The sequence below is a fragment of the Protopterus annectens genome, chromosome 2.part1, assembly GCF_019279795.1.
Source record: "Protopterus annectens isolate FY-2018-M chromosome 2.part1, PAN1.0, whole genome shotgun sequence".
NCBI lineage: Eukaryota > Metazoa > Chordata > Ceratodontiformes > Protopteridae > Protopterus > Protopterus annectens.
Genome location: NC_056729.1, coordinates 488,585,805 through 488,606,930, shown reverse-complemented (window position 1 = coordinate 488,606,930; position 21,126 = coordinate 488,585,805). Strand labels below are relative to the sequence as shown.

Here is a 21,126-nt window from a genome sequence, read left to right as displayed (position 1 = left end):
CGAACTGCTTCTGCTTTGGGCTCCTCGGCAAGAAAGACTGATGTAATGGCATCAGCTGCCTGTTTTTATACCACTGATGACCTGATGTCAGTCCTGGAGCGACAGCATCTGACGCAAAAATACTAAGTCTCTGGTATTCGGGCGACTGACGGCTACCTGCAGGCAGATAACCCAAGTGTGATGACTAACAATGAAACATGAAGAACATCATATGTTCTACGAGTGTGACAAGTTGGCAGACTTTAAAAATTCCCTACAGAGTATTCTGTCAGTAATATTGGGTGAGCAAATGGATACAACTAAGGAAATTATTTTTTGAGCTGCGATACAGGACCTGAATTGCCTAGCTATAGTAAGCCCTTGTTAAGTTTAATTCTGGTGGCTGACAAATAAATTACTAGAAACTGGAAATCTAAGTCTAAACAAACTTTATTTGAAGTACTGAATATTTTTAACAGAGATAAAAGAACTGGGATGTGGGATTATTATAAAAGGGTAGGAGCAAATTACATAGAAAAAAAAATGGAAATTGTAGGGACAATACATGCAGGACAATGTTTTGGCAGAGGAGTGAGGTTTAAGGGAAGGCAGGGATTAAGTTACATAATGCTGGCTTGATGACACTTGCACAAAAGAATACATGTGCTGTATAATGTTTGCAACTGGAAGTATGTTAATAAGATTTGTTTTCTTTTATATAAATGTATGTTTGCATCCGTTTTAAATCACAATTCAATCAAGGTGCTCAAATAAACAGAAAAGCTGTAGCAAGCAAGTAATACTGTGCCTAGCAGTTAGTGCACAGCATTAAGGCAATGAGCTCTTGCTTCCTATAGTACCGGGTGCGACTCCCTCCGCCTTCATTTGCCTGCTGGACAACATCGTACAAGTCAATTAACCAGACGGTGCTTTAGAGCAACTGGGAAAATTGGGTTAGGCTCCTCAGTTGTCTCATGGACAACTGACTAGTAACTATCCATCGATGCTCAATGTGAAACAATTAGTAGTTAATCACTGTCATAGCTGTTACAAACCCTGGAAATACGGAAGATGAGGAAACACAATCAAGTCTAGCATTCAGGAAAATGAGCATGATGCTCCTTACACTAACGTTACAGTATATGGTGCTCTGAAAGCACTGTACACAGTCTTGCATCTTTCATTTCAGCACTTTAAAGAGATGCCATCTCCTCTTAGACATACTTGGAGGACTGTAACTGCACTAAAGTGCATTTCAGAAATGTAACAAACGTCAAATTTCAAGTCAGAATTCTAAATGTGTGCCTTTAGTTTCTGTAAAAAAAAAAACATTTCAGACAAAAACAACTTGACAGCATAGACGGAAACTTGGGACTTACTAAACACACATGCATTTTTTTAAATTACCAAAATATAATTTGTTTTACCCAAGTGTGACTAACAAGAAGATGACATCTGAAATGGCTACTGCTGAATTAAATGATTAACTTTGTCATCCTGTCATACATTTATTTATTGACATTTGATTACCGGGAAAGTCTGACTGGGTAAGTGCTGATTTTCAATGGAGGCCTGGGTAAAAAAGCTCCAAGGTATTACAAAACATTTTAAGAACAATCATTTTTACAGTCTTCAAAATATAATACAAAACCATCTAGAATTTAAATAATTATTCTAATTTAGACAATTTGAAAACATTTGTTAAGAATAGATACAACTTATATGACAAAGATTTAATACTTAGAGGCATTTTAGGCAGCTTATAGAGAAATTAAAGGTAAGCATAACAAAGTGGAATTGCAATATGAAGTGAGAGAAAAAAAAAAAGAAGGTTATGGCGTATTTAGAAAGAGAGTCAGGGGACAGGAAACGACTGAAGTAAGGAAGTGAGTGAAGAAGGAAGAGTAAGGGAGCGTAAGGTGTGAACAGCTGGTAGTTCAAATTTAGGGATATAAATTATCCTGGGGCTGATCAAAAACAAAGCCAGACTTTGGAGATGAAGTCTTTCAGAATGGTTTTAAAGGCCTATAGGGAGGGTACTGACAAGTATACAAGTAAGGAGTTCCAGGCCTTAGCAACATGTTATGAGTACAGACCATGCCCAGCAGATTTCATAGGTTTGTGGACAGACAGGAGTTTTTGGTCATTAGATTTTAATGACCAATTAGACACATAGATGTGTAGAATGGTACTTGGTGCTTGAGAAACAGATGGATGCTGGATAATTTTATAGCTGCTAGTAAGCTGTGTATACGTTAGTCAATTGGGGGAGTTCTAACCAATTTAGGCTGTTTAGTGCTATTCAGTGGTAGGTTCTAACAGGGGTATTTTCTGCAAATGTAGACACTTTATTACAGCACTGTTCAAGTTTTGCTTTTTGCGATGCCAGGAGGTTAGCAAGGATGATAGTGCCATAAAGTACTGAGGAGAGGAGGTAAGTAGTGGCAAGTGTAGTTTCAGTTGTGTGGGTGACAAAGTTTTTAGCTCCATAAGGCATCCCTAGTTTTTGATGATTTTGTAGCTGCCCAAAGGGGCTGGACAGTTAGAAAAGTGGCTGGTCAAGGTCTTGGGTAGCTTCTGACAAAAGCACCAACACAAGCTCAGATTCAGGGTTAGCAGCTACTTGCCACACACTCATAATGGCAGAATGACGGTATCCATTTAAGTTTTTCAGCTGTGCTCTACAGTTGACAATACCACTTTTTATTTACTTAGACCTGTAAAAGTAGGTGGACAGGAGGCATTGCCAAGCTTCTATGGCAGGGTTTTCCTCAATGACTTAGGATTCCTTAACAAGGGAATGAAGATTAGGGAGAAGCATGGGACTTGAAGTTAATAAGGGATAAAGCGATCATCACTTAGGAAAAGCCATCTAAAGAGGTAGTGAGGGGTAGGATCAGTGGTACATTTCTCATTCTACCCATTAAGGGTCAGTGGGCATCACCCACTGGTGTGATCCTACAATGATGCAGAACAAACCTGTACTTCATTAATCTGCCATGCCCACTGCAAAAGTCACTCAGCAGCACTGTCCCTGAAAAAAAAGTCAGCCTTGATGAAACAATTCATACAGGTACAAGAACCTTTCTAGGGAAGATGAACAAATAATAACTGTTCATTCATGCAGAGAGCTGACAGTTACTGGGAATGTAGCATGAAAAGGGAAGTGCTGCAAAACTATCTATTTTACAAAGAGGGGTACAGAGCTTGTGCAGTTTTTAAGAAATGTAGGTACTGCCTCAGCAAGGGGTGGAAACAGCTTCAATTAGTATTTGGACATTTTTTTCTTTTTTGTGACTTGTCAGTAAAATATTATACTTCTCCGAATATTACAAGCTTGTTGGGGGTCTGTGCCGAGTTTGGTGCCACTAGCAGCTAGGAAATTGGAAGAAATGGGTGAAGTTATCATTTTGAGAACTGAGGTTGATGCAGCTTTTTCTACTTCCTCAAGATAAAAATGGATAAGCTATGTGGCAGTAGAATGGTATGAGTGACAGAAAGCAAAGATTCACTGCAGGAACTGAGGAAACTGGAGGGGGGTTACTGCACTTGGCTTGCATGGTCACAAACACGGGGCAGTCACTTAGGAAATGGCTAGTTACAAAGGGGTCAAGATGCACTCTACCACATCAAGGACAGCAGGGTATGGTGACTTGAAGGAAATTCACAGTGTAGGAGAACCTCCTGGGAACCCACACCAAGATGACATTATGGCAATAACACTGAGCTACAGCTGATACTGCAGGGAAACAAAAGTTTGGTTGTGTGCATAAGGCAACAGCAGTGTGCCGAGTGGTAACCTGAGGTTTTAGTTCAATCAATTTCAATACTACCTTGATGGAATTTTTCCCTATTGTAACGTTGTGGTGCCAGCCAGATGGGACACTGGTTTTTGGACCAGGCAGCGTTTTTCCAGCAACAGTCAGGGGGTGGTGCACTTCACGGTTACCTGGGAGAGGAGAGAATTTGGAAAGCCTAATCACGGATATCTCTATCTTGTTGTAGTGTTTGAAATAAAATGTTAAGCATAACTGCTTGTGCCCAAAGCATCAAAGGGCAGATTCCAACGAGATTACTAGGAATGCCAGTTCCCCTTTGGAAATGTGAGGCCTGCAATTCCAAGCCATGCAGATATGAAAATGAAAGTGCCAACAGCAAATAACGTCAAAACTTACTGTAATGCTATTAATGTATTCATGTTTTTGTTTCTTTGCTTTTCTTATTTACTTCTCTCAGGGTTGAGACTGAAATTAGTCTGTTACGATCAGTGTTCTACTCCTGTTAACAAATTCAAATTAAATTAATTCATTAAGTAATATAAAAATAAAAACTTTTAGGGTGACTCCCTGTATCCCTAAACTCTTGCTGCTTCACTCTGAGGTTGCTCATTTTTGACAAAGGGGATCACTCCAAGGTATATATTCTTCTGATGGCAAATTTCCTTCTATGGACAGTAACTACGATCTTCACAGTTTCAAAAGCAACTCAAGAATGCCTGTTAAGTCTTGAAATGCTTTTGAAAAAATAATTTTCCAAACCATGTCTCAAAGGCAATGCTAGTTAAATACACAATATAAATGTTACAGGGAGAACCTGCTGTACTTCTGGAAGAAAGGCTGTTCACTACTGGGACAAGTTTTACTAACTTGGCTAGAAGTAGCTTAAATTACATTAATTAACACTGATTACATGATAGCTCAGTTTTATACAACCTGATAAATGAGACAGTGAAGAAATGCACAGACTGGAACCCAGAACTGTGGAAAACTTTAAAGTGTTGATCACTCCATGGAAAAAGTAGGTAGGAAGATAGATGTTTCTAAAGAAAGTTGAGGAGAAACTGACTCCAGTGATATTGTCAAGTTGCCATTATTGAAAACCCTAGCTGAAATTCAAGAGAGTAAATGGAAAAATGGAAACATTTAAGGACAAACTATCCAACAAGAGTTAATGAAGCTGACAAGAGATTGACAATCATATGGACAACATTTCAGCAATGCAGCTGGAATACAGAGCATCAGTCTGAAAGTAAAGCTAGTGATGTTTAACTGCAAACACACTAATCTACAGGATAAGGCCAGGAGAAATAATTTTTATTTGATTGGTTTTCTACAAAGGGAAGGACAGTGTCATGTTTGTGAGGTCAGAACCGGCTTTCACACAGACAATAACAGAAATGAAAAAGAATATGTGTTCTTCAGCCACATCCAGTGGTGCAGCTAGGCAGCCTTGGAACATTCTGGTACATTTTCAGACTTTGCATTTGAAGGACCAAGACTTGTCTCTGCTTTGGAAACAATTCAGAGTATATAATACAGCAGAGAATGGAGCCCTTTTTTAGAGTGATTTCTCAGTTCAGACTAATATTTTTCACAACATGATGTAAATGTGATGGGGGTAAAGAAATGCTGATTAGTATCACAGAAACACAGCTAATGTTGCTACCGCACAGAGGCACCAGGCCCACATGACCCAGGAACATATTGAACCTGCCTTCTCCAATCAACAAAGATGCTAAGATACTGGTGAAGGTCATGGCTAACAGGCTGAATGACCATCTTGCTAAAACATATTCAGATGAAAAGGTAGGGTTTGTTAAATGGAGAATGTTGTTACACAACTGGTGGAAGGCCCTTAATTTCATGGAAGCAAGTGACAGAAAAGAGTGAGGGGTGAAGACACAGTCTTTTTTGACATCAAGAAGGCTTTTGACTCACTGTTGTTGGGGGTTACACTGGACTGGGTGGCCACAAATCAGTGATTCAGGGAGTGGACAGGGGCATAGCAAAAGAATCTAGCTACAACTGTCAGAGAGGAGCTAGAAAGCAGAGAGAAAGAATGAGGGAGGGGAGTAACAAATTTACTGCTATTCACTGATGACTGCACACTAACAGTAGAGATTTCAGAAGAGGTACAAGGGTACTCATGAAATGTTTGAGGTGTTTAAAGCAGTGGAAGCTCAAAGACAACTGGGGGGGGCACACATTAGATAATGAAGGGCATGACATAAGTTAGGGGAAGACCAAATATAGCAAATAAACCTGGGGCAAAATACTTACAATTATGAGACATGGGAAACAGTGTGAAAAATAAGAAAGAAAAAGTACAGTAAACTAGAGGGTGAAGTCAATAGTGTTTTCAGCAGGTGCAAGGGGAGTACAGTAGCAGGGAGGGCTATATAATTAAAATAATGATTAGTCCTACAGTGACCTACTCAAATATATACAATCACAAGGGGGGGGGGGTAGTATAATAAAATTATCTAAAAAAAACATCCATTCATTTAGGAAGATAAGCCACTAACCATACCACAGGGAATTTTACACCCAAGAGCAGAAGGAAGATAGTGTTGGTGTTGTGCTTTGAATGACACACACAGACAATAGAAACCTGTAGTTTAGAAGATGGGACTGGTACAGGAAGGATAAGAAGGAAAGAGGCAGGTAAGGGGTTTACAACCACAGAAAACAGTAGAGGAAACTGCACAGAGAAAACAGAAGAGAGCAGTATAAGAAGGCTAGGAGTACGAACTAAGCTTGGGGAGGGGCACTTTAGTAGACCATCTGGGAATGAGAAAGAGTAAGGTGCCACAGCTGCTCTGAGGAACAGTCAAGAAAAGAGTGGGTGGCCAGTGATAGAACAGGTGTTACCAGTCACAAAAAGGGGACAGCTGGACCTCATCAAGACAGCACAGTGGCAGTAGTGACAATGCAATAAGGACAGTGCAGAAAATGAAATAAAGAACAATCTCTGGAAGGAATTCACAGATATCCCAAACAAGGAAAGAATGTTAAAATGGATAGGTTGGAAGAAATAAGGAATTACTTACAAGAACTTAGGAGCAGAACAGAAGACAAAGCTACTGAAGCAGATAAACAAATGGGAGCAAAAGGAAGGATGAAAGTGCAGGGGGGAAGAATGGGGAGGAACTGTGGCACATGATACAGAAAACTAGACTGCAGGTGAAGGTCTGTGAAACTACGTCTAAGGCCACTACAGGAAGTGTGGCACATGATACAGAAAACTAGGCTGCAGATGAAGGTCTGCGACCTACATCAGAGGCCACTACACAAGTGGTACTTGATGCTGACCAGATTGAGAAGAGAATGAAAAGTGGGCAGTGACAGCTGAGGGGAGGTGTGATGAGCAGACAGCAAGAATTATTCACATGCTTTGATGCTATGTGGATGTCAATGACCTGTGGGAAGAAATATGAAATCTAAAGATAGAGACCACTTGCTAGCTGTGTCTAGTTGGGGGTGATCCAAAGCAAGACTGGTTCAGGATGGGTAAATCTCCATATCACTTCATGGTAAAAACAATCACATTCAGTATGAAGAAAGATGCACAGGAAACAAACACAGCTACCATCTTTAGGATATTACACTGATATTTAGACAAGGGGAAAAAGGATATTTCGAGTGGGATGGAGAAGGAGACAGTAAAACCTAACAAGGTAATCCAAGGAAGAGGAATGAGACAAAGGTGGCACCAAGGAGAGAAGTCTTAACCCTGTAAACAATGGGAAATGAAGTGCAGATCACTGGAAAGGAAGGTGAAAGCTGTGTGTGTGGGGGGTGTGGACTTGACAGGAGTAGAAAAGGAAAAGATGTGATTGCTGTTCGAGTATGTAAGGAAAATGTGGATGTGAGTGAACACAAACAAAACAGAAATGACTAGATAATGAGTTATGGATGACATACTTGATGAAATGTATATGCTTGCACACATATAATTACATGACTGAAAACTGAGTAGACATGATGTAAAAATAAATAAATAAACCATAACAATTTACATATTCATAAGCATACCTTCTTACTCCTTCATCTCTACCAAAGCTATGCCACCCTACCTTCATCCCCTTCTACACCTTTTCCTCCCACTTTCAACTCATCCACTTAACTCCCATGAATGCTTTCAATCTTATTTTCTCCCTTATTTTAGTCTACATGTTTCTATCTATAAATCTCTCCCTTTAGTTTATCCTCTTCTGCCTATATATTCTCTCCCTCATAAATACCTTTTGCTTAATGCAATCTTATTTGAATTACATTATGTATTTGTTATGCCACAACTTGGAATCATTGTCCATACTGCAAACCTTGGGTATAACATTTATTGTCTTATTATATATAATTGTATTACTTTTCTTGTAAATCTATAACAACTATTATAACTTTCTCTGCTGTTTTAAGTGTAATTCATCAAATGTCTGGAACTTTCAGCCCTTGGCCTATGAAGAAGAGTTTTTTCACAACCCATCTGGACAATCCTGGTAAACAAAAAAATAAAAATAAAGAATTTTCTACATGAAGAATGTTTCTGCCCAAGTGAACACATTTAATCATTGGAAACACCTTTTAAAACATTTATATGTTTGGTGAAAAGTCCAAAGATATCAATGTCCTGGTTTTGTTGCACACACTGAGTTAACATGAACACTGCAGTACATTTAACAAGTCAGTCTATCAGAAGAAAAACTATCCAGCTAACTCAATGTACAAGTTACAAAAGAAATTACAAAAGAAAATAACCTGCATTCCAGTGATTCTGGGGGTTCATCAGGGGAAATAACAGTACAGTGAAGTAACTGGGCAGATAGTTAAAAATAAATTAATCTGCTGTTGACCAGGAGCTACAGCATTTACTTAAGCCAGTCTGAAGGAGAACAGCGTAGGAACAAGCAGAGTAAGAATTTTGAAAACGGGCTTGGATTACTAAACTACATATGCATGTGCATTACAAGGGTAACATAAAGCTGATATGGAAAAACTAACATCCATCTGTACTGAGGTCTTTTTTGGTCCAACACTAATGACATCAACATGATATGTTGGGTTTGTGTCCCAAATAAGAGCCAACAGTATCCTTTCACTTCTATTTTTCTAACAGTGCCTAAGCAGAGTGCATTCTCGTGTGTGTGTCTGTGTGTGTTTGTAATTTGACCTAAAAGAACTACTGGAAGTTTAGAAACACTCTTTTGAAAAAGAAAATGGAGCACAAGCCATAAAAACTGGAAACTAACAATGCACTGCTCATGTGCCTGTGTTGTAGTGTTCAAACATAAGTTTCTTTAATTAAGAAAGCAGTTTTCTAGTAGCCATAAGAAATGTGTAACTTACCACAAGCAACAGTCCAATATATGGATTCTGGTGTCTGATAGAGGATACGGTAAGGTGCCACCCTGGCATTGGAGTCCAGCACAACATCAAGTGTGCCCACCAAAAGACCTACAAAACAAATTATTTGCACACATCAGTCCCAAATGGATACTAGTTAGCACGCAATACTAAATTAATAGTCAGTCTGTACTTAAAAAGGGGGTACACAGATTACGAAGCAGAAATAATTAACGTTATCAAACCTGGAAATGTACCACCTCTTAATGCAAGTCAGGCTTTTAATACAGTTTGCTAGATCTTCAAGCCTAATTTGTAAAACCAAAGTGTACTAGAATGGGGACAACAAGTGCTCTAATTACTGAACTAGATGGGATTATTTGAAAAAATTGTAATCTAAACGTTTGGGATAGAACAATATATTTTAGCTAGACGTGAATAGGAGTTGTAACAAAAAAAAAAAGAATTTGTCAAGCCAACAGGCTGTCATAACCTTAAAGGTATGACAAATATATAGAGTAATGCAAAACTAGTAAATACAGCTAATATCATTAGATCATGTGTGTAAACTCATATAGACTCAACTTTATTGATTACACAGTTATTTTTTACAACAGTTCCATTTCAAACTTTGGTTTAATTTAGAATATGAAGAATTTCACAAACATTCCAGCAGGAAGTTATATGGTAAAACAACCCATATGTAAAGATTTGATTTTGTTTTTTCAAATCTTTTTGAATCTCACAACTGACCATCAGTGGACCTGGCTGTGGAGCAGAATGTTTCTTGTTTAGACTGCTGTGATGCCTCTGAACATTCTGACAATGACAACAGTGAGTCACATCCCCTTATTATTTTTACAGTTTATTCATGTGTCCTTTGTTGATGCTACACAACTTGTAAGACACAAATATGACTAGATAATTACTAATTATTCCTACAGATGGCTATGCCAATTTAACTAATATGCCTAAGCCTTCATATATTCCAGATGTGGTAGAATTTTTAAAAGTTTAAAAAATAACCCTGTCAGTTTGCAAGCAGTCTGCAGAAAGCCAGAATGACTTCATAAGGTTAAAAAATGATTTATGTATTAAAAATATATTTCCTAGCTAACCTGTTGTCCTGTAATGTACTAAACAGCCAGACTAATTTTATAGAGCTTCTGAATGATTTAATTCTTAGAAAACTCTTTCTGAGTTGATGGATGCGTTGCTTTCTAAAGGTAATTAAAAATGGTTTCTTTGTCATCTGCTCCTTCTAGCATAGGCCAAAACAATACAGTTTTCAAGTTTAATACTTCCATCTTCTCTGATTAGGGAAACACAAGCTTCATCTGTTTTCTTTACCTGAACAAAGTATAGACATGTTCTCCATGTACAACAATGAAACAAATGACTACCTGCTAGGCTTGCTTTCTGCTTCTGATAACAGTACAGCCATAGTATTAGATGCACCTCTGAGGTGCTTGATGCCTCTTTTTGTGTTAAGGTTACACGGATAGTCATGCTTTAAAAGCCTTTCAATCCAACAAGTTTAAGTACCTATACACCAAAGTACGGCACAGTCAATATTAAATTAAAACATGACACTAAAAATATAAAATACAGTTTTTAAGACTTCTCATAAGATTCATACATAGTTCCTTTTTTGGATCACATACTAAGAAAATATTTAAGGGTTTGGACAGCAATACAGCTGAAGACATGCTATAAACAGGGTCTATGTTAAATATTCGAACATCCAAAATGTCGAACGTTACATGGTCGAGACCATATGTTTGACATTTGGATGCTCGAATATTAAATAAAAAAAAAAATGAAACAAGAAAAACACACCTTAACAATGTGAGCAGGGGGGAAAGCCCCCCCTGCACCCCCAGACCCCCCTACTTAAATATACCAACTCAGAGACCGCACGTCAGTGCAGAAAAGGGAAATTCTCCCTATCTGCACCGTATGGCGCCACTGAAAGTCAATCTAAGAACACTTGAAATTTCGAATGTTTGGTCTCAACCATGTAATGTTCAAAATTTTAAGCATTCAAAGAACTGACATAGACCCTTTAAATATACCCCATTCCAGTTTCTAAACTTCCTATAATAATAATAATACGTGGCATTTTTTCAAAAGTCAAAAGAGACAGAATCCAAGTCTCAGACAAATGAAGCAGCTCCAAAAAAAGAAGCTTAAATTCCCATGACACACCAGTTTCAAAAACACTCTCTCTTAGTTCAAGTCTAAATCATTGTTTCTCACACATTTTAGCAAACAACTATTTTTTCTATTGCTTTTTTTCCAGAATATTTTTATTAAATCCCTATTCCTGACTAGAATGCTGACTAACTAGCTGTTTTGAAGTTAGGGCCATATTTAACAGTAGTAGTATCTTCAGATCACATTTGTTCCAAAACCTACTTAAGCAAGCAATAATCCCTGACGGGGTGTTAATGTGTAATTAACACTCTCCCAGGGGTGTTGTGAGGCCAGATGCCACAGGCATCTATAAAAAAATTTTGGGTCATAAATACATTGCTTATTTTGTGCTTTTCCTTTATATTTATCTGTGCTTTTCCTTTATATTTATCTGTATATCTTCTAAGTTTTTCTGCAAGCACGGTTATCTTTAGTTTATTACTTGCAATAGTGTACGATAGATCCTGGTCTGTTCTGATACTGCACATTACTGTTATCACTTCTATCTGACTATTTTGTTCCCTCTTCTGTGCTCTTCTAATAGCTGCACTTCTTGTCTTGTTTTTAGTGTTCTCTGTTCTCTACTTCTATGATGGCATTTGATTTCTCCCCTTCCTTTGCCTTACTGCCCTGTGTTTTTGTGTAAGACTATCTGATATTAATTCAGCTGCATGGTAACATATCCTATTTACTTCAGTTATAACACATTAATTTCTATGAAGTGTCTTGATTATTGTGTTCATTTGTTTTATCAAACTTCTAACTTTTTTGGGTTTTATCGAGTTTCTATTTCTTTCATTGATCTTAATATATTATTTGAGGGCACATTCTTTATTCTCTTAATATATTATTTGAGGGCACATTCTTTATTCTCCTAATATATTATTTGAGGGCACATTCTTTATTCTCTGTTTCCTGTGGGCATTCTACAGAAAGTTCCACAACATCTCCCTGGGACATATTCTCTTCAGCTTCATCTGGTGCCATCGCTCTTTCATATGGGAACTCACTGGCCCATCACTCCACAACACTGACTGTGTCAGAGTTGCCACATTTTCCTGTTTCTTCCTTTGCTCTACAATTCCAACTGAATGTTTGCACTGGTTTCCTACTGAAGGGTCTAAAGTATCTTCATATGGCAACTGATCAAATGATCCCACTCCACTGGTTTCTTCTTAATTTGGGTACTCATTATTCTATCATGCAAGCGATATTATCAGAGGTAGATTTTCTATACTAAATCATCCACAGATAATCCATATTAACTTCAATTTCTGTTTCTTTAACTTCTCCTTTACCAATCCTCTTTTCTATTCCCCCCCCCCTTTGTTTTCTTACTTTTTTGTATTGTAAAATTTTCCATATTTGGATGCATTTGCCTGTGTTTCTCTTCAAATATCTTTGGTGCTGTTTCTTTCTACTGATAAAATTTACCTTCTCCTTTGCATAAATACTGCACCATATTAAATCTCCTTTTCTTTCCCATGTCCATATTTCTTCTTCAGATGTCTCCTGTTACTCCTTTTTCTCCTTACTTTGGGACTCTGTTTCATCATGCCGTGACAACCTAAATTATTCACTTTGCAAGTATTCCATAACTTTAGCTTCTATTTTTTTTTAACTTTTACTTTAATAATCTTCTGCTCTATGTTCCCCCTTTGTGATCTTATTTTTTGTATTGTGAAATTTTCCATATCTGAGTGCCTTTGCCTGTATTTTTCTTTGAGTATTTTTGGAGCTGACCTTTTTGTATTAATTAATTTGGCTTTCTCCTTTGCATATATATTGCACTATATCAGATCTCTCTTTCTTTCCCATGTCCAGGTTTCTTTTTTATACTTTTCAAAAGGCTCTAGATTTTGTTCTTTATATTTTTGAACTTACTCAGTCACTTTTTCCCAATGGCCCAAAGTGTCTTGGTCTATATAATGTTTTTCATTAATCTGTTGCATTAATGAACACAAATTTGCATTTGAAGCTTTGGACAGTTTTTCATAGGTTCATAGGTAGGTACTAGGCTATTGGCCCTAGGGCCTATATAAGCCTAGCTAAAAAGGTACCTTGACTTTTGCCACCCAAGAAAATTATTTTCCTGTGCCCCTGTCGAGCAGAGCCACAGAGGTAATCCTGGGGTGAATTTCCTATTTCCCATCTTATCATCCAGATTTTTCTTGAAGAGTGCTAATGAGGAGCTTTGTTTGATATAGATAGGTAGTTTGTTCCAGAGTATGGGAAGTCTCTGGACAGGAATCTATCCCTCCAGCATGTTCTGTTTATTGTGGTGATAAGGTTTAGGTCCCTAGTGCGTGTAGCTCGGAAGCTCGGAAGGATTGGGATTTCTTTAAGTGGAGCATGTCCAACAGCTCTGGGTTTGACATAGCTTTGTATGTTAGGCAGAGATCGCCTCGGAGTAGGCAATAGGTGACGGAGTAAAGCTGGAATTTTTTGAGACGGTCTGCGTAGGGCATCTGTTTGAGGCCAGTAATCTTCTTTGTGAGGCATCTCTGTGGCCTTTCCAGTTGTTGTAGATGTCTTGTGAAGTACATACCAAAAGGAGTGTCAAACTCTATAATGGGTCTAATGAGTGACTAGTAGAAGGGGAACAAAGACCTCTTTTTTCCTGGAAGAGAAACCTTTTGTGATGAGGTGTGCCACATAGAAGGATTTCCTGACTACTGTGGCGATGTGATATCAAAGGAGAGACTACTGTCCCCCTGGGTCCCAAGGTCTCTTATCACACTTTCAGCGTTAAGTAGACTACCACCTATGTGGTACCTCATGGGTACAGAGTTTTGACCAAAGAGGATGACAATGCACTTTTTGGCATTGAGCTTGAAGCCATGGCTTTGACACCAGGCATCTGTCGCAGTGAGGCCCTTTTGTAGGATGTCCACATCGTTAGGAGTTTCCATTATGGCTCCTAGTTTGCAGTCATCTGCGAACTTCGTTAGCCAAAGACCTTCTGTGTTAGCCTGTACTTCTGAAAAGTAGATACCAGACAGGAGAGGACCCAGGACTGAACCCTGTGTTACTCCACTTGTCACTGGTCTGAAGTCGGATTTGGAATCTGCTACTTTCACAGTGTGGGTTCTGTCAGTAAGCCAGTTGGCAACCCATCTTGTGAAATAGGGATTTATACCTAGTTTAGTGAGTTTATCTATAATTCCAGAGTGGGAGATGGTGTCAAAAGCATTGACGAGATCTAGATTGGCTGCGTGAACCACCTTACCCTCATCTACGGATTTGGTGACTGCTTCAAAGAAGTCTATCAGGTTTAGGAGAGATGTTCTGCTTTTTACAAACCCAAACTGTGTGGGGTCCAGAGTCTGGAGATTACCAATGTCTTTGTTTACAAGTTCCATGAGGATACGTTCCATGGCCTTGCAGACCAGGCTTATTAGGCTAATGGGACAGTAGTTCCCAGGGTCCGTGGTGGCTCCCCCTTTGTGGAGTGGGATAACCGGCGCTGTGCACCATTCGGTGGACACAAAGCCTGAGGTGAGACTATGATTGAACATGGTGCTTAGGTGAGGTGCCAGTTCATTCTGTAGTTCATGTAGAATGCAGCCTGGGATGTTGTCAGGTCCCATAAATGCTGTGTTCTTGGCTTTGGAGAGTGTGGTTTTTACCTGTGCAGCCATGATTACAGGAACTTTGCATTCTTCCGGTACAGAGATGGGGGTGGGGGTGGGGTAAAGTTAGCACTGAATCTATCTGCCAGGATGTTGGCATTATCAGTTGGTTCTGTACATTTAGTGCCATTGTGCTGTAACTCAGAGCAGATCTGAGTGCTGCCATTGAGATTCTTGACATAGCTATAGAATTATTTGTGGTTGTCTTTAGAATCAGTGGCGATTTTGTTTTCATAACTAGCTTTGGAGGATTTTATGAGGGATCGCTGCTTCTTACTGAGGCCGACCAGGGAGTTCTTCCAGTCATGGGATTTTACTCTTTTTTTGCAACAGTTTCTTTCTTCTGTTGTAGAGTTTGTTTATAGCAGGGGGCCACCACATTGGCTTCCTTTTTTGGAGGATAGCATCTTGGTTCTGTTAGGGATAGCACGATCCATGCACTCGTGTAAGTGCTTATAAAGTGCATTTGTGTAGGATTCAGCAGTCATACCTCTATTGTCCGTCTGCATGGGTGTTGTGAAGTTTGCCACTTCTGTCTTAAGAAGCATGAAGTTGGCTTTGGAGAAATTTTTTTAGGTGGTTTCCTTAATGGGGGTGGGGGAGGGATGTCTAAGGTGATCAGCTTGTGGTTGGATCTGACGGACGAGGAATTGACCTCTGGTTTGGAACACCGGTCGCTCATGTTGGTAATGACCAGGTCTAGGATATTGCTGCCCCTGGTGGGGATGTGGATAAGCTGATCCAAGGCACTGAAATTTATGAATTCCAGAAAATGTTGAGCAAAACAGTTGGTACACGTGTAGTTTTCCCAGTTAATGGTGGGGTAGTTGAAATCGCCCATTATTAGTGTGTTGGGTTGTACCACAATATTTTCCCGTGTATCAAGAAATGAAGAGTGGGAATCCTGGGGCATGGTGGGGGATCTGTAGCAAGTTACAATTTGGACTGCAGCCTTGCCCAGAGTTAGTTGCACTTGGATAACCTCAGATGCATTATGCTGAGCAACTAGCCTGGAGGTGTGGATATCCTTAACGAATATGTACACGCCCCCACCTTTAGTGTTTCAGTCCAGGTTAGGTGGCCAAAAGGTGTGGTATGAATTATAGCCTGGTAATGAAAGGGTGCTCTCTGGTGTCTTGAACCAGGTCTCTGTCACTGCACAGATGTTGATGTTCTCCATTTTAAGGAGTGCCTTGAGTGAATGCATTTTGAGGTTTAGACTTCTAGCACTGAGTAGCATTACCCTCAGATTTTGCTTGTTTGTACCCGTTATGGTGGTGAATTTGTCATTTCATCCTTGCCTAAAAAAAGCACTGTAGGGGTGACAAGAGCCTTAACCAGTGTCCGGAATCCCAAGGGTGACAGGTACAGACCATCTTTGGCAAAGTACTGTGGTCTGTTAATCATGTCATCCAAGGCAGACAGACAATGGATCGCCTTAGAATGATAACAGAAGCTTAGCCAATTGTTGAAGTCAATCATTTTGTCCTTGTACTGTGGTATCATTCTTGGCGATGGCAAGATGCTACTCAGGGCTAGGGTCATACCTGCCTGTGCTACAAGATTGGAGAGCTCCTCCATGTCTCTTTTCATGTAGTCCAGGGAGGTACGTCTCAGGTCATTCACACCAACAAGGACAATGACACAGTCATATTTGTAATTGTTGTGGAGTGACATGAATGCATGCATTATGTGGCAGATCCTGGCACCCGACAGGCAGCTGACAGTAACTTTCTCCCTGTTTAGCCTGGTGAGTGGAACATCAGTGTGCCCGACTACAGAGTCACCTATGACTAGAGTGTTGGGTACGTTGTTTTCCTTATGGACTGTGGTTGAGTGGCACACTGAGTTTGTGGGCTGTCATTTGAGTTGTGTTGGGGGGGGGTGGAGGTTGCATGCATTTCTGCTTTGGAGGTCTCGGTTGCTTGAACAGATTTTTACTGAGAGCCTTCGCAAATGTAGGTGTGTGTTTTGTGTTGCTGTGTGTGTGTTTTAGTGGTGTAGGTTTTGAGGGACTGTGTGATGAGTGTGGTGCAAGTGTTTACCTTCTCCTCTTGACTGTCTACTCCAGTCTTGGGTGAAGAGAGATTTGCTTCCAGTTTGGCTATATAAGTGCATCTCTCACAGGTTGTAGTGTTGGGTGGTAGGTGGAGAGGGTTATCTGTGTGAATCAATTGCTGCATTGCTCCAAGATGCCCAGATTCATCAGGTAGACTGGAGAAAACACCAGAAGCTGACCCTTAGACATGCCTGGATAGGTGCTTATTTATTACGTACTAAAAACTGTTTTCCTCTAGACAAATGAGGAAAGTTGAGTGCTGTAGCTTATTTGGTGCTTACACTGAGTTCTGAACAAGTGCTGAGCTCAAAAAAATGGATACGAGAGCTAAAACTAAAGAACTGGCTAGTTCTAAGGGAAAATTTGAAGAGCAGACTTTATGCATCGACGCTTAGCTAGGGTTAAACTCTTCCTGGCGCCATAAAGTTCATTTTTTTAATACAACAGTAGCAAATGAGCAAACTGATTTAAACAAATTAACCAATAAAAAGCTAAAAAGTGAGCCCTGTTCCAACAGTCTTCGATCAGACAAGTTCTAACTGCACACTCCTGCCACTAGGGTGCAGGGGAACCTTCTCCAAAAAAAGATGGTCTGGATTAGTGCTTAAGTTATACAAACAAAGCTAGATTCAGCAGGTCTGAATTTAGTCTATGCTACAGCAAACAAGGCGTACCAATTTCAAAAAGAAACGGTTCAAATAAGCAGGCACAATAAGCCTTTAACCAGAAACTCCCAGCTCAGAAGGACATAATCTAACCTCTCCTTCCACAAAGGTGCAGATCACAAACCTTCTAATAACTGGCCTGAAGCCCAAGTGCTTAAACCAGAACTAATACACTTTTAGAATAACAGACACTGAGCCTTCAATCAGCAATTCCCAATTTAGAAGGATGTAAGCTACCTGTCCTGCCACAACAGTGCAGTCCACAAACCTTCTTAATGTAATGTAAAACAACTGGTTTGAAAGCCCAAGTGCTTAAATCGAAAGGCTTAGAATAAGTTACAATTTAATCAGGCTACTACCAAGCAGTAATAAATGCAGCAGAATAAATACAATTGAGTACTTTTAAGAAGAGGCAAAAGCAAAATAAAGTGCAATTTTTTTTTTTTTAAATAAAGGGCAAGGAGAGAGGAAGGAGGAGCAGAGGTTACGAACCTAAGTGGGCTGGCCTTCTCAAATGTTCTCTCTGTATTAAGTAGAGAACACCAGACTGGGAGGGGTGTCCCAAATCAAATTTACAGTAGGGGCAGGAAACTGCAAAGCCACCAACTATAACAAGTCTACAAGAATAGCGTGGGAGGGAGGAGGGAAAAAAAACAGTTTCAGGACAGATAAGAAACATAAAACAATGCCAGAAAATATATAAAATAATTCAGTCAGGCAAACAATAATTCATTCAGGCAAAATTAAGACAATGCAGAACTCTGAAAGGTTAAAATGGTAAGGAATATACTTATCAATCAGCGACATATTTCCAGATTGTTTGAGAATCACAGCAGCCAGAACACCAGGAGTTTCCAACAGTGTCATGTCAAGTATTTTTCTTTCCCCTAATTTCTTTCTTATTTTTTGTACATTTTCTGTCAGGAAATTCTGTGATTCTTGTATAATAGTAACAATACATAATTTCTTATCCTCAATAGTCCACTTGATCATCTTGATGGCTGTTTTCCGGCCTATCGTTTTTTGTGGATTACTACAACAAGGTAGGGGGCATCATCCCCCTTAACCTGGCCTAACCCCATTGTTGGAATGTTTCTGTGTCTTAAGGATTCTACACCATCATTTTTTCTAGCTCTGACACCAGTTCGCAGACCAGGATTAGGTATTTTTCTATCCTGGAACTTGTGCACCCAGCTGTCTTTTTTATTTTTAACCTGTTTTTGTTCATGATATATTCTATATAAAACACAATCTATATGTCAGCATTGTCTTGGTGAGATTTTGTAAAAACGGGGTCACCTTGTGAAGGTACTCACCAAGACTTGGATGAATTCAATTCCAGCAGTACTGCTCTCCTTTGCTTACTAATTTTACCATCTCTCCATTCAGAGTCCTAGCATCTCTCCATTCTGACCTACTGCACTTGCTACATGGTCTTTTTAATGTTTCCTGAACATTCCACATCACAAATGTACAACTGATTTGTTTCTCAAAAGTATTTTGCAATTCAAATCTTATAACAAACATTGTTTTCAGATTTGAATTTATGCTTCAAACGTTTTTATTTACAGGTTTTGGTAGAGTTATGTCAGAATTCACTTTGTTTAATTTCTGCCTCAAAAATAAATTTCCCCTCCCTTGGTTGTATGTTTTGCTGCATTAATGACCCTGTATGGTATTTGAGTAAGATGAATTTCATAAAGATTAACCCCTTCATTTTATTTCACAGTGTTACTGTGGTAGTGGTGCTGCGGTACCATTGTCGTCTCATAGCAAGATGCTGTCCCGTTCGATTCTCAGGTAGAGCATCTTCTATGTGGAGGCATACATGAATGGGGCGTGCCTTCGTTGAAGGTTGTGCGTCAGGGCTGGTAACCCGGTACGTAAAAATCCACTACCAATCATTAGCGGACAGGAGTTCTGCTGTGGCGGTCTCTAACCGGGAAAAGCCGAAAGACACAAACAAACCTAGCTCTTTAGTTCTCCCTACAAACAGGAACATGGGTGGCAGAAAACTTCCTTTCTGTGGCTTTCGTAAGCTAATTAAATTTACAAAAAAACATAAGAGATCTTACAATCCCACTATTTTTTTTTCTCTTTGGGAAAATTAGTGTGAGAGGGAGAGATGCAATTTTCTTATGACTAAGTCTTCAATAAGCGATTTAGCCTTCACTCAAACAAAAAAAGTACAAAGCTTAGGATACACTTGTACTTCCCACGAGGCTTTATGTACATAAATGTGCAGGGCATTATAAACTACAGTGTTAGACCTGTGCAAGAGATGGTTTCACCTCCTCTGAACTACTAACCATTTTTTTTTAGTACCTTTCTTCTTTTATTTTAGACAACAGGGTATACTGATTGGCACTGTGTCCATATGCAAAGAATCTCCTGATCAAGAGACACATATCTGCTGGAAAGAAGAATGCACATTTGTGTGAGGTGGTCACTGTAACAGCAAACCTTCATAAGATACTAATGGCAAATTGTCTATATAATAACACTCTCCACTCCACCCCCTATGACAATGACCACTACGCACAATTCCTTAACTAGTTCTGAATATGATGTGGGGATAATTAGCCATTCCAGTATTATCTTCTTGAAATTATATTCATCTCAGACTATGTAGCATTATGTGGTTCAGAGTTTAAGATTAAAATCATTAGCATCTGTAATCTAAAAAGTTGTATTTTTTTTATAGTTCTTGACTCAAGTATCCTCACCTCAGCAAAAACAGCTGACTTCAGTTATTGTACTATTTGAAACAGAGCATTTTGAGAAAAAAGAATTGAAAAGAAATGGTACAGACACGAGAGTGACCAATTCCTAAGGATCCCGCTGTTGATGGCTGTGGCAGTGCAGACAACATCCTATGAGTAAGAAATCTTGCTACCAATAAGGCAGGCACCTGGATTACACGAGTATCACATTTTTTTTCTTATTTGTAGTTTAACAGTGCCGCTATAAAAAAATTTTGTGTCAAGAAGCTAAGTTTTTCTATCCAGCCATTTGCAAAGTAACACTGTTTGGTACTCACTCCTAAATGGCTGCTTACATTTAGGTCAAAGATCCTCTCCGGTTTGACTGCAGCAAATTCCAGATTATCAAGCCTCCACAGTATGCCCGAGTACTAGGTATCGAACAGCAAGGTGCAATGCAATATACTGATGTGCAAATAAAGGAGCTATTTGCCTCCCAGCACTATAAACCACATGTCTAGATTTGAGCAGTCTCTATAGAAGACACACACAATGGAAAGCATACTATCCAGAACTGCTCAAGTAACACAGCAAAAAATGGTGGGTGAGGGCTATCAATAACTGACAATACATATATAATCTAGATCTCAACTCGATTCCATCAGTTTCTCCCTGTGCATGCACTGAAGGAACTACATCATACGCCCTAAAAGACATTTAAGCCACACCAGTATTATCCAATCAAAATAAATAAATGTACTATTTTGTAAA

At 39.2% G+C, this 21,126-nt stretch overlaps 1 protein-coding gene across 2 annotated transcripts in view; it reads right to left on the bottom strand.

Annotated features, from left to right (window-relative positions):
* The window catches only part of TBC1D9 (TBC1 domain family member 9), a 790,231-nt gene that overhangs the window by 566,798 nt on the left and 202,307 nt on the right, over positions 1-21,126 (bottom strand). For both annotated transcript variants that reach the window (XM_044062283.1, XM_044062284.1), the window contains exon 2: positions 9,105-9,212. In XM_044062283.1, the coding sequence (XP_043918218.1) occupies positions 9,105-9,212 (108 nt within the window). The remainder of the gene's footprint in view (positions 1-9,104; positions 9,213-21,126) is intronic.